At 37.7% G+C, this 14885-nt stretch overlaps 2 protein-coding genes across 2 annotated transcripts in view; one reads left to right on the top strand and one right to left on the bottom strand.

Annotated features, from left to right (window-relative positions):
• prc1b (protein regulator of cytokinesis 1b) overlaps positions 1–14885 on the top strand; it is a 291205-nt gene that overhangs the window by 128445 nt on the left and 147875 nt on the right. The gene's annotated exons all lie outside the window — the stretch shown is intronic.
• On the bottom strand, positions 2315–7966 carry LOC133995974 (high choriolytic enzyme 1-like). Its single transcript, XM_062435521.1, has 8 exons — positions 7913–7966; positions 7558–7585; positions 7406–7456; positions 6959–7090; positions 5444–5564; positions 4304–4482; positions 3194–3275; positions 2315–2447 (listed from the first exon to the last, which is right to left on the bottom strand). Exons 1-8 carry the CDS (start codon positions 7964–7966, stop codon positions 2315–2317), a joined length of 780 nt encoding a protein of 259 aa, XP_062291505.1.

Genomic DNA, 14885 nt, shown 5'->3' with positions numbered 1-14885 from the left:
TAGCTTTCATACTTGCTAAAATTAAAATGTTATCATTACTCTGTGATTAGTCATATACAGCTTAAGAACATGCATGTATATTATGTAAATATCAGTTATCTAATACATTCATTTTAAAGCTTTATGAAGCATCTATTTGTTTTAATCTATCCACATAAAGTGAAATAAATATAGAAGGTGTCAGTGTCTCTATTGGCGGGTTATGATAGATAAAGAGAAATGATTTTAAATCCACAATTGAATCACAGCCAGTGTTGATCACAGGACACACCCTTACTGCATCTAAAAATAACAAGATCCTATCACTCCAATGGAGACATATGAGTAAAGCTGACACAGTACTGTCAAAGCCTGTTTTTTTTTTTGTTTTTTTTCAATGGCTGCTATTCTTGACACCAGTGAGTCACGATCCTGTCTATAACCTGCAGGTGACGAGCATGAGTCAGTGTGATGCCTGGATTAAAAAAAAACAAAAAACTGGCTGAACAAGCAGGAGAGAAGTGAAATGTGTGAGTGGAAAAAAAAACAAGTCACTGAGGAGGATTAAATCCACCAAAAAAATAAGTACAACTAGACATTTTTAGTCATTTTTTGTGCATTGTATTTGTTTTTGAGCAATGGCTACTGAAACTGGCTTTAGTTTTACTGTGTGACTGCCTGTGTGAAGTCATATCTAAAACAGTGAATTGATATGAAATGCTTACACTGAGGAGCTGAGGTTAAAGTAACATGTATAATGTATACTCCTGTTAAAATGATGGAGGGGTACTGCCTCCTTTTGACAGAAAAATGACATCACAACTTTATTTTTATTGTTTTTATTGAACATGTCTCACTTCATTGAAACAGTGGTTGGTTATACTATTAACTGGGTAAATATCCAGTGTTTTAAAAAAGGACAGAGAAAAAATCCCAAATTCAGACACCATAAAAATGATACAGTAAATTTGGAAGAACTTGTCCAGATATTGTTATCGATTATATTCTTATAGAAAAACAGATGTTGGCTTCTTGTGTAATAATGACGAGCCGATAGTGGAAGAAACTGGATGCCGACTCTTTCCTTTTGTCATTAGGTGTCTGTTTGGAGAGAAAATAATGAGATTGTGATTTACAAATTAATAAACAGTGTTGGGGAGTAACTAGTTACATCTAACAGTGTTATTTAATTAAATCATAAAATAAATGTAACTGTAATCCATTACAGTTACTGATAAAATGTGTAATTAAATCACAGTTACTTATGAAAATGTTGATGATTATAAAGGAGGTTACATCTGAAGTCATACCTTTAAGATTTTACTCAGGAGAGTTTTTTCCTCATTTATTATTAATATTTAACATGTTACTGAATACATATATTGCTGTTTTTAATTCTATGAAATCAATATATTTTTATATTTAGTAAATAAATCATGATGTGGGCTTATTTGGAGCACACATGGACTTAAATGGAGTCACAGTACCAATTAAACCCACTTTATTCATCAAATATCTTTATTTTATATTCCAAAATCTACATGAACTAATGAATACATTTTCAAATGAGAGATAAATGTTGCTTTATAAGAAATGATCTCCCTTATAAATCATGTCAGTATCCATGAAAAACAGCTGGACTTAGAGTTTGGTGTTTAATGGGAACATTTACCCTAACAGCTGAAAACATTGATCTTAGGAAGGAAGGAAGGAAGGAAGGAAGGACAGATGGATGGAAGGAAGGAAGGAAAATAGGAAGGAAAATATGAAGGAAGGAAGGGAGGGAGGAAGGACAGATGGAGGGAAGGAAGGAAGGAAGGGAGGAAGGACAGATGGAAGGAAGGAAGGGAGGGAGGAAGGAAGGAAGAAAGAAAGGAAAAAAGGAAGGAAAGAAGGGAGGAAGGAAGGACAGATAGAGGGAACATTTACCCTAAAAGCTGAAAACATTGATCTTAGGAAGGAAGAAAGGAAGGAAGGAAGGAAGAAAGGAAGGAAGAAAGGAAGGAAGAAAGGAAGGAAGGATGGAAGGAAGGAAGGAAGGAAGGAAGGAAGGACAGATAGAGGGAACATTTACCCTAACAGCTGAAAACATTGGTTAGAAAATTACACAAGTCATCAAATTTAATAAGTTACATTACTTTGATTAAGTAATTTGAATAGTTACATTACTTATTACATTTTAAATAGAGTAACTAGTAATCTGTAATCTATTACATTTCCAAAGTAACCTTCCCAACCCTTGACTTTGCTGCTGTCACAGTGAAGCCTGATCAGTAGTGAGGTATATCTGCTGTTCTCACCGTATGACTTGGTAGAAGAGTCCTTTTTCAGTTTTTTAAACTCTGCATCCGTACAGCCTGTTGACACGGGCGATGTCATTGGCACTCATAGCACTGGCTTGTCCGAAGTTAAGGTTCGGGTTGCTCTTGGCAACGATGGTGGGTTGGCCATTTTTGGAGAAGGCGTACCTGTAGGACACAAACACACCATTTTTAGTATAACACATAAGCACACACACACACACACACACACACACACACACACACACACACACACACACACACACACACACACACACACACACACACACACACACACACACACCAGCTCCCCGTTTCAAAATGATTGTACTGCTATGTTTTTATTTTTTCACTTTCTATTGAATCTCAGAGTTTGACCTGAAGCTGCATGATTGACTTGGTTTATTAGCTCTTATAGATTTTACACCTTTAACACTTACATACTGTTCACATTCAGATATTTCACATATTAGTCTCTATACATGATTTCAGAAGCACAAATCATTCCTGAATACTTCATCAGTCATTATTGATATAATGGTCCAAACGTTACATAACACTGGAGAACGTAACGCTTTCAATCAGTGATGTTACATTTGAATGAACAGTATTTTTGAATGGTGGTTTTTGACAATTTTTGAATAAATATGAGTCAAACTTAATACTCAATATTTTTAGAAAGTTGAAATATTTCTGTTTTTGTATAATCTGGGTCACATGAAGATAAGTCATCAAATTTCTGGCTTAAAGGAAAGTTTTTAAGGTGTTTTTTTTCTTCTCTCATATGTAAAAATGGGTCAAATTAGACTCTGTATAATAAAATGTTGTATCTTTGCTTTAAGAAATAGAAAATAACCACCTAAGTAATTTAAGTCAATGTGACATAAATACACTATATGGTCAAAATCACTCACTTGCTGTAATGCATGACGGAGTTGAAGTCATAGGGAGTTCCCAGGTTGTTGGTCCCCACCTTCCTGAAGTTGGATTCCTTTCCTGCACAGAAAGACAGAGCAGACCAAAATATAAACACACAGATCTTAGATTTTGACGTGTTTCTTCCTTCATTAACAGTGAATCTTTAATCCACCCTGGTTCATGTAATCAGGTGTTCACATACTCAGTCCATATTTCTCTGCTGCCCTGATGTGTGACTTTAGAATCTACCTTCCTGTGTGTGTCCTCCTGCCACTATCTGGTTATTAGAGAGTTTCTTGCCATGATCTCATCTCATCTCATCTCATCTCATCTCATCTCATCTCATCTCATCTCATCTCATCTCATCTCATCTCATCTCATCTCATCTCATCTCATCTCATCTCATCTCATCTCATCTCATCTCATCTCATCTCATCTCATCTCATCTCATCTCATCCTATCCTATCTGGGGCAGCTGTGGCTCAGGAGGTAGAGCGGTTGTCCTCCAATTGGAAGATTGGCGGTTCGATTCCCGGCTCCTCCAGTCTATGTGTCCTTGGGCAAGACACTTAACCCCTAATTGCTCCCGTTGCTGTGCCAACGGTGTATGAATGCGAGTGAATGGTTAGCTTCCTCCTGATGTGCAGGTTGGCACCCTGCGTGGTAGCTGCCTGCCATCAGTGTGTGAATGTGGTGAATGAGTTGTAGTGTAAAGCGCTTTGAGTGGTCGAGAAGACTAGAAAGGCGCTATATATTTATAGTCCATCTTATCTTATCTTATCATATGACATCTCCTCCAGTCTTCCCACCATTTTTTATCTAGACTGAAATGTTAAACATTATACATGCTTGGCGCTGATGTTAGTATTTAGCTCTAAGCAATGATGTGCTGCTCTTAAGGAACCAAATTGTTTTAAGACAAATTGACTAAACTGGCAAATTTTTAATTCCTGAGTTTGATTTTTTTTTTAAAGGCTCACATCCCAAAATTATGAATGCAAGCAGTACAAATTATAAACTCACCCTCCCATGTATCTCAGCATTGTGTTAAACATTAAATAAAACCCAGAATTGTGAATGTTTAAAGTGTTTTTATGTGAGCTGACCTGACTGGATGTTCTGGCTGAGGATGTTGACATATCTGTCTCTGTCAGAGCGGACTTGCTCGTGGTGGAAGCCCAGAGCGTGGAGAACCTCGTGCTGCACCGTGCTCTGGTACAGACAGCCGTTTCTCCTCAGGGAGACACGCTGTCCTCCTCCCTGACGGCCAAGGTAAGACCAGCACCTGATACACACACACACACACACACACACACACACACACACACACACACACACACACACACACACACACACACACACACACACACACACACACACACACACACACACGAATATGAATATAAATATGACTGTGACTGGTACAATGGATGGTACAGTGATTAAGATGCAACGTCGTCAGTTAAATTCCAACCTCCTTCCTCTACAGACTTTGCGGCTATATATATTATTTTTTGTTGTCACTTTTTCTGTCTTATCCCTCCTGTTGTCCTCGAGTCAAGGAAGGAAGGGAGGAAGAAGGAAGGAAAGGAGGAAAGAAGGAAGGAAGGGAGGAAGGAAAGGAGGAAGGAAGGGAGGAAGGGAGGAAGGAGGAAGGAGGAAGGAAGGAAGGAAGGAAAGGAGGGAGGAAGGAAGGAAGGAAGGGAGGAAGGAAAGGAGGAAGGAAGGGAGGAAGGAAGGAAGGGAGGAAGGAAAGGAGGAAGGAAGGGAGGAAGAAGGAAGGAAAGGAGGGAGGAAGGAAAAGAGGAAGGGAGGAAGGAAGGAAAGAAGGACAGGAAAGAAGGAAGGGAGGAAGGTAGGGGGGAGGAAAGAAAGAGAGAAAGAGTGAGGAAGGGAAGGAAAGGAAGGAAGGAGGGAAGGAAAGAAGGAGGTAGGAAGGAAGGGAAGGAAGGAAGGAAGGAAGGAGGGAGGAAGGACAGACGGAATGAAGGAAGGGAGGAAAGAAGGAACAGTCAAAACAGACGAGGTCAATTCAACGATTTCTAAACAATTTCTAGACTCACAGACAATTTACATAGATTAATAAAACTGGTATAGATTGGCTTAGTAGAGGAACCAAACAAAGGAACCCACTCTTGAAATGCACAGAATAATTGGAATTAAATCTTTTCATGTTAACATACAGTATGTGTGTGTGTGTGTGTGTGTGTGTGTATGTGTGTGTTTGTGTGTGTGCGTTTTCCTACCCAGTTCCAGAGAAGATGTAGAGGTAGCTGCGATGCCACCAGCGCCTCCAGTAGAAGCGAACGCAAGTGGACTTGTGGAAGGTCACCAGGCCCTTGATGATGATGTTACGCTCGGCACTGGCTGCAGAGACAAAGAAAAAAGTCTTTAGAGGTGATCTCCCTAAAACAAGATATACCCTTCCTTCAAACATCCCAACCCACATTGTCAGGATGAATCGTTCTGCATTAATTTAAAATTACACCTCTTATCTCAGTTGGTACACACAGACCTTTGTAAAAATGTGGCCTCAAATTATAAATTGCTCCCTCTGTGTGCTTAATATGTTAATGACACTCAGTTAATTGATTTAAACCCTATGATTATATTATTTTATTTATGTATTTATGGTTACATGTATTATATTTATGGGTATATGTATTTATTATATGTATGGGTATAATCTATATTATTATTATTATTATTATTATTATTATTATTATTATTATTTATTTATTTATTTATTTATTTATATATTATTTTTTACAACATAATTAATATATTTATTTAATTATTTTTTATTTCTATTATTTCTATTTATTTATTAATTTTAAATATTTGAGTTTCTCTATTTAGAATTTTAAACTTTAAACTTTTTTCATATTGATATAATAAATATGCTCATTTAAGAGTTGTTATTTATTTATTGCCCATTTAAGGGCTACACTTTTTATTAAAATGTTGTTTATGATGATCATCAGTCCTTTGTCTGCGATATAATGTTAAATATCTACCAGCATTTGAATTGTGCATTCAAATATAATTAAATACTGCTTTATGTAAAACGCTGCTACTGGTTTTTAAACTTAAAAAAACAAAGTATGAAGATGAAGAAGATATTATATATTATGTTATTTTAAAGCTTGTTTATTTTTCCACTCAGGGAAACAATGAGCCCATTCAAAGAGTCACTGAAAAAATGTCAACAGCATTTCAGAGATGGGAACCGGACTACTTTAAAGCTACCCTTACCTTTGTTTAGGTTAAAATGCTATTAATAAGGTAATGGCACTCTAAAATGTTAAAGAGATCCACCAGACATAGAAACTAATCATTATTCCATTCTCATAATATTCTTTGAAAACTCCGACCAATCATATCATTGGAGGGGGCGGGGGACGACATAGGAGGGAGGAGGGGTTGTTGCTGTTCAAGTGTGAAATGCAAGAAAGGTAAGACTAGCTTTAAGTGTTTCACCACCACGGACAGCGTCGGTTCACCCTGCAGGTGTAAATGATCTCTGCATGACTTCCCACTCAATTCCCAGTCTGTCTACTTTCTTTAACTACATACAATTACATGTGCATTCCTGCAAGTATGTCTAATCCCTGTTTCTGAAGCAATAATGGGTATTTTTAAAAGTTTTTTTTTAAGTCTCCACTCTTTGATTCAAGTGCTATATACAATAAAGTTAAGGACAGTAAATCATGTAATGTAATACTATAATGTTTACAAAGACTATAGTTTCTGTGACCTACAGTATGAATTGGAGATGACGATAGGCACTCTCACATAGCGTCCATATTTACGCCATTTGCAGCCTCTAGCAGTGCAGGGGTCGGCATTCCTTTTCATGTTTGGGACAATGTCGTCGTGAACCAGCCCTGTGGCTGAAAAACAAACAGACACAAACATTCACAGCAGGAAGGCGAACTTGAGTTTTACATGACTGCTAGATCTTTACATTTTTATATAGGACTCAACTAATCAATTTATCTGTCCATCCATTGTTTAGTTAATTCAATCAGTTGTTTAGTCTATAAAATGTGAGAAAATTGAAATTGTTAAAACATTTAAAAAATCCTTTTCAAGTTTTGGGAGTTAAAGTGCTCATTGTAATTATTCTGTGATATTTAAGTATTTAAACAATTAATAGATAAGTCTTTTACATTCAAAAGAAATAGAATACAATTATGCTCTCTTACTTATGCCAGCATTTGCTCTTGCAATGACTTCAGAGACATCCGTAGATGAGTCTGAAAAAATAAAAAAGACAACGTAGAATATCAGAAACAGGCACCAGCATTAATATTAAATGTGTATATATTGAAATGTAACTTCAATAACTTCAACTCACCTCCATCATCACCTTCATCAGTTGCACCCTGAGACACAGAGACAAAAGATTGCACAATTTATAATCATGTTTTTTTTCTTTTCTTTTTGATGCTGCTATTCAGTGAAAACCAAGCATCCCTAAATATATTTGTTGATTAAAAGAAAGAGAAAAAAGTTAAAGGATTAAATGCTGTTTTGTGTGTTTAGACATTTAAAGGCTCATAAAATAATTTAAAAATAATTAAACAATCTCAAAAATGCTTAGTCAGCAACCCTTTTCCCCATATTAGTTCACTGAAAGTTGATATTTTGGAGATGCATGATTTTCACATGTAACATCATAATAATCTCAGTGTTAAAATATTTAGTCTTACCGGAGTAACAGCTGTCAGCGAGAGGAGGACGACGAAGAGGACAACTGGAGTCATGATGGCGGTCCTTTCCAGTCAAACTTCAATCTGAAAAAAGAGTCAAAATATGAACATTATTCATCGTTTAAAGTAGGTTTGGTATATATAACAGCCAAATCAGTAGATGTGTGAAGTTTACCTGTTTGTCTGTTTAAGCACCTGTCAGATGCTTGATGCAGCAGGTGTTCGGCTGCTCGCTATTTATAGGCAGCTCACACAAGGTGCGGCAGACGTTCGACCAATATCTGCTGAGTCATCACTCATCAGTCAAATACTTTCGTTTATGTAAAGCTGAGTTAAACCACTGGACCGGCAGTGATTCTCCAGGAAATAATAAATGTGATGTGAAGATGGTATCTGATGATGTCACACGTGAAAGAATGAAGGCATTAAGGTAACAATGAAAATAAACATAACAGAGCTTGTGTGTGTAAAAAAACAGACTTGATGAGAGACTTGTTGACACTATGTAGACATGGAGTGCATTTAGTTTGTTTGAGTTTAGTAAATTTAACATACGTGTCTCTAGATGTAAAACGTGTGCTCTTCTTGGGCACTGGGGTATTTTTTAGTGTGAATCCATTTGGCAGCTTTGGCTCATCAGATTAGGGATAAACAAACAAACAAAAAACCTTCATCAGTCAACACTGGGTGAGGTGATTGATTATAGACAGAAGAATGCATTTTAAGTGACAGGCTAACAAATGAGTTATTGTTCACTGCTGATGCTGAGGGATTGAGTTGGGAATGAGGAACCGCTTGTAACCATGTATAAATAAAAACAAATTTTCTTTGTTCAAGACATAAAAAGCCCTGCTACTGTCGGTAAATGGTCTAAACTGGATGAACAGGACGATTCACAATTTTCAATTTTCAAGTTTTTGAAGCAGCTGATCTCAGGAACAGCTCTCCTTGAGATGTAAAATGACATCAGCTTTTCATTCTTTTGGCCGCCACATTATAATCCATTGCTGGGGCTTTGACTTTCTTCAGACTTTTTTTCCTCCTCCATGCACCATCTGATTATCAGTAGTTTCAGCATCTCCTATCATTCGAACGCTGGTGGCATCCAGTTATATTATTTTTCCTTCCTTAACAATCGTTTAGATAAGTAAAACTGGGAAATGGCAAATAATTTACTAAATGCAGAATTCGTTTACATCGCCAAACTCAGATCTGTTGTGTCAAGAGTTGAAATTGAGACATCATCGTGTTTGGGATACTGTAATTCTCTTTTTTACCTGACTCAATAAATCTTCATTGGATCATTTACAAACCATCCAAAATGCTGCTGCTGCTGCTGCTGAGCTTTTGACACTATCCAACAGACGGTCACACATTACACCTGTTGTAACTTCTATGCATTTGATTACTGATCATTTTAGAATTCATTTTAAAATCTTTGTGCTTCGGACACGTTTTAAGACTAAGAGAGATTGTGAATTCCTGTCCTTAAAGCTTTGGATTAGTCAAACAAGGAATTGGTTTTGTAAAGATTATTATCAGAGGTGGAAAGTAACGAATTACATTTACTCGCATTACTGTAATTGAGTAGGTTTTTTTGGTGTACTTGTACCTTTTAAAGTAGAAAAATCTGTAATTTTACTTTTACTTAAGTATGTTTTGTTTGAAATATTGTATTTCGCTACATTTTAAATCACATCCATTATGTTAAGTTGTAATTAAAAAAAAAAAAACAAAGCAAAGGGGATTGTACAGAAGCGTTTACTATCATGATACAATAACTTAACATTCATAAAGTATTGCAGCCTATGACAACCTGACAGCTAGCTCACATATTTATGGATGCACACTAAAAAAAGAAATGTCCATTAATTGTGCTGCTGTCATCTGTCTCACTCTGCAGGTATAGGCACGCAGTGAGCATGATGCGTTCAAGTGCACAGGACAGCGTAGGACATGAGAGAATGGAGCGAATGGTGCACACAGGGGCACAGCCTTTTTTTTTTTCTTTTTTTTTTTTTTACAGGGATACTTAGAGTTTCGCCTTCTTTGGGTCATTTAGGGACAGTATGACTGTTGGTGAAGAAAAGGATGGTTTATAGAATCCACAATTTATGCCACCTTGCATTCAATGGTTGTATTGTTTTAAAATGTGTCATGGGATGGTCTGCAATAAAATGACACATTATACCTCCATAAATGTTATAAATGTTGTGTGTCAACATACTATTTTTGTCGTTGCACTTTCATTTGTAAAGGTATGCCTTTACTTTTAATCAAAACAACTATTTAGACATGTATGTGCTATCACCTTGTCCTTTTTGCTCCCCAAAAACCTTTTAAATTAGTTCTGACCCATTCTTCTCTGTCGACTCCACCGCAGTCATCTCAGTTCTGTTAGCACTGTTGTTGACTGGTTTGTAGATCCATGTTCAGGTTCAGAGTTGGCTTCTTTCAGTTCCAACTTCCTGTGTTGTAAAATGACTACCAAATTGAGTATACTTTTACTTGTACTTAAGTAAAATTTCATTTCATAGTGGCACTTTCACTTGAGTAGAATATTTCAGTACTCTTTCCACCTCTGATTGTTATATAATCTATTTGTTATTATCGTACACCATTGCATTTTTGAGGTGCTTGTGAAGCTGGAAAACTGATAATGATAATTGGTACACATGTAAGTGTTGAACATTGCAAAGTTCTGTAGAAGTTGGGCTCCAAACATTACATAGGTGGGGTATGTTTTGTCATGAAAAACATCACTCACGTCAGGTTTGTTATTGCACTGATATTAATGGCAGCTTCAGGGCAGCACCATACCACTTGGAGTTGTATGAACTTCAAGTGCGTACTAAGTGCAAAATCACATGCTAACTTGACAGCCAAATTCATTTACTTGGGAATGTGGCTCGGCTGCATGTTGCTTGCTGCACTTAAAATTACCTAAAGTTGTTCAGACTAACAAACACATGCACAAGAAATCAGAATGGATCAGTGGAGACTATTTTATGAGCTCCTTTGATACATTTTTGATATGTAACTTGTCTACTTGTCTTGTGAAAAGGACAATGATTGCTTGTGTATGTGTGTTTTTTTAATTTTGTGAGGTACATCTTGGACAAAAGTGAAAAATGTTGAATAACTGGTAACTGTCACGGGTGGAAAGCAGAGCAGGTGGACCCAAATACAAAGATTGCAAACAGGCCTAAAGAATATATTTTTTATTTAAGGCTTGGGTGCAGGCAAAGTAAAACTGAAATGAACAAACCGAGCAGAACAAAACAGCGAGTCCACAGGGCTGCACAGGCAGCCATGAAGACGGTCGATCAACAACAAAAATGCTGTGGAACCTGTCTGGATCCTGGGCAGGAGGACGACAGCGATGGCAGGACCACTGTAGAGGCTGAGCAGGAGGACGACAGTGATGGCAGGACCCTTCAGGAGGCTACTTGTCTGCACACTTAGCCCAAGAGGCAAAGGGAGCTGGACTGCCAGGAGTTGAGGCCCCGGGAGCTGCTGGCAACTGGGGCAAATTAAAACAGAGAATCCAACAAAGACAGAACAGAAAACCAAGGCTCAAATACACAGGGGGTGATTACAAACAGGACACAGGTGAGTCAAACAAGACACAGGCAAAACACATGAGGAATCAACTAAGACGGGAAAATACAGGAACTAAAAATAACAAAGAGAAAAACCTTTTAAAATAAAACAGGAGCTAAAACACAACGTAAACTCCAGACAGGATGTGACAGTAACATCGGTACATTGCACATACGTTATTGACGTACAACTGGGAAGATTATCCTGATTGATGACATGCTTCACCTGTAACTTAAACCACACAGGACCATACTGGAATGAAAGAAAACATGCAAAACCATCACAAGGGCCCACTTTGCACATGTTGAACATATTTTTGAACAAATACCTTTTATCCAGTCGGCATGACTATTATAACAATAACATGAGCAGCTGACCCAGGCACTGTATTAGCACCATTATGAAAATAGCAGCCAGTGTTTGTCAGCTATGTCAATACTTATTAATATTAGAATTATGAAACTATCTGGATAAAATAAGCATGCTAATGTTAGAATTAATTTTCCTTTGTTTTATTTCAATAGTTGCTGAGTCATCATGCTGTGGCCACTGCTGACAAATCTATCTATCTATCTTGATCTGTGTATGTTTTTATAGTATTTTCCAGTTCTGTCAGGAACCCTTTGTCTGTAAATTACAGTTTTTTATGAAGTCCTCTCAATCTAAATATTGCCCATTTTTCTAAGTTATAAAGGCATAGGGCCTCTACTAATAATTATATATAAATGAATCACATTTTACTGATGCAAAGATGATAGAAACTGTGCATCGAGAGTGAACTCACACTTTAAAAAGACAAACTTTACAGACAAATTGTTCTCGGAGTCACTTGGGAATGTGGCTCGGCTGCATGTTGCCAGGAACACTTACTTAAAGGAAAGTTTCCCACCCCCAATCCACATGATGAAACCTGTGGAGATAAATGACAGGGGAGTGGAAGATTAATGTTAAAGTAGCCGTATGTTAGAAATATATTCCAAGTAATCATAAAATGGCCCTGATATGTCACCAGACATTAAGGAATCATGTTAATTTCAAACACTGATATCACTGACAGTAGTAGTCCAGCCAGAAGGCAGCCCACAAGTAATGTTTATGTTGTCATTTTGTGTTTTGGCCTGATGCGCCACCCAACACCTATCTACCAATCATGAAGTCAGTAGCGTTTCAGCATCCAGGTTGTCAGTTGTCACTGAGCTGCAGCTAGGAACATTGCAGATAATGTCTGATGTTACAAAACCAAAAAAGCCTCGTTATGACTCTCAAATACGTTGTGACAATTTGAGAAACGAAATGAAACAAGGGTATGTATAGTAGATTTATGGAGTCAGACAACTCTTCACCGCTGTCTCGGTCACACAGGAGAGGAGCAGCTAACTCACTGTGTGTGTGTGTGTGTGTGTGTGTGTGTGTGACGGTGACGCTCTCAGACAGTCTGTTCAATGCGGGAATACTACTACTTTATTCCGCCTCCCTGTTATTTATAAAAGTTCAAAACACTGAATGGAGTACAGAGTAGCTCCGTCAGAGAACAGCTATAGGACGATGTTGTGTTAACTGTGGTGGAGTGAGGTAGAGTGGATGAAGAGGGAGGGAGTGGTGACAGTAAGAAGCCTGTGAATCAGATCAATGAGTGAATGACGTGCATAACCAAATGTGATTTTTAAAGTCCAGGAAACAGGAGATCCACTGGATATACTGGGATCTAACCAGTACCAGGCCATCATCAGCAAAAGGCTGTAGTACCTCAGGCAGACAGCAGGGTGTTACTGTGTCTTCATCCAGCTTTCAACTAGGTCATATTGGGGTTTTGAAATGTTCTTAAATCAGCCTGGTCACATTGTTTTCCCCACTCTGTGCAAGTTACATGATGGATGAAGCTCAGCATTCCGCACCATCGTGCCCTCCAGGCTTGTCAGTAAGCTCAAAGATCTGGGGCTGAACAAAACACTGGTTCCCAGACTTTCTGACAGACGACCTCTTGGTGATGTGAGTCGGAAACTGCACCTCTTCTCCGATATTTCCTTTACACCTGCAATTATGAGGCGACAAAGGCTACAAACACCATTGTGAAGTTTGCAGATGACACAGCAGTCGTGAGGTTGATCTGCTGCTCACGTACATTCCTTTACATTCTTGTTTTTTATAGTTATATTTTATTATTTCATTATTTATCTATTGTTTCTGCAATGGAGCCTCACGGCAAAAAAATTCACACAATTGTACTTGTGCAACGATGACAATAAACATCTTCAGTCGTAAATCTTACCGGCAGCAGCTGTCACTCTTGTTTCTGTAAAGCTTCAATTGTCATACCACAAAGAGAAAAAGGTTTTTGAGTTCATCACTTATTTCTCATCCAACACAAACACTATCTGTTATCTTTGTACTGGCTGTTTCCAGTAAGAAGGCACCAAACAAAGCATTGCTATTAAGTATTTTAGCAGGAAATGGATTTACTTTAATATGTAGGATGAGTAGTTTGTTTTCTTTTTAGACAGACTGTTCCAACAAGAAAAACAGTAACACATCATTGGTTCCTTTCATTTGTTAAGATCTCTTAAACAGTCCCTCTGGGAACTTGTGTTCACAAAAATGTATAAAAAAACCAAGTTCAACACTGAATGAGTCAGAGAAACTCCGAATCATGCTTCCTCGTGTGTTGCGTCTGGCTTGTGTTTGTAAACGGAGCCGTTTCCAGTGTTTCAGGTTTTTTGTGACATTTCATCACACAGATTGGCTCATAATGAGGAAATGCAGAGAGCAAAAAAAGCCTCAAATTGCACGTCTTAAATGCGCACACACAGAGCTCAATCACATACCAACTTTTATGTATTTTGCTTCTTTTTACCATAACATAAAATGTCAAAACACATGTTAGTTTAATGTCTGAATCTTACAATCATGTGGTTCAGGACAGGTGTCACAGTTCATTTCAGATCTTTATTCTCTCACAAGAAGAAATTCTTTTTTGCAGCAAGGCAGCATAAAAAAATACAAAACCATGAAACATAAACAATTGATGACAGTAAAAGTGCTATTGGTCACTACAGGTGCAGTACTGTCCTGTTTTCTTTCATTGCAAACATTCAGAGCCAATGCAGATTGTTCTTTATGTAGTGAGGCAGAACAGGCCACAATCAGACTGACTTTAGCCCTGCATGAAAAAAATGCAGCCCTCTCATTTGATTGGAACGAGCAGAGGTGCCAATGCAGAGCGCTTGGACAAAACAATGTGGGGTCATCCAGCAAAAAAGTTCAGCCTGGCTCAATTTTTGCAGTAACACCAGTCAGATACATGCATCCAATTGGACTTTCTGGATCATATTTCATTACTCACAACTACCTCAATAACACAACCGGTTATCGG

The sequence above is a fragment of the Scomber scombrus genome, chromosome 1 (genome assembly GCF_963691925.1).
Source record: "Scomber scombrus chromosome 1, fScoSco1.1, whole genome shotgun sequence".
NCBI classification, from domain to species: Eukaryota; Metazoa; Chordata; class Actinopteri; order Scombriformes; family Scombridae; genus Scomber; species Scomber scombrus.
This window is presented reverse-complemented; position numbering and strand designations above follow the sequence as displayed.

Coding starts and splice junctions, on each gene's coding strand:
- LOC133995974 (XM_062435521.1), bottom strand. CDS start 7,966: ATGACTCCAGTTGTCCTCTTCGTCGTCCTCCTCTCGCTGACAGCTGTT. Junction 5,565..6,958: donor CGTCATCTCCAATTCATACT/GTAGGTCACAGA, acceptor TTGTCTCTGCAG/CCAGTGCCGAGCGTAACATC. Junction 2,448..3,193: donor TCCGTCATGCATTACAGCAA/GTGAGTGATTTT, acceptor TGTGTCCTACAG/GTACGCCTTCTCCAAAAATG.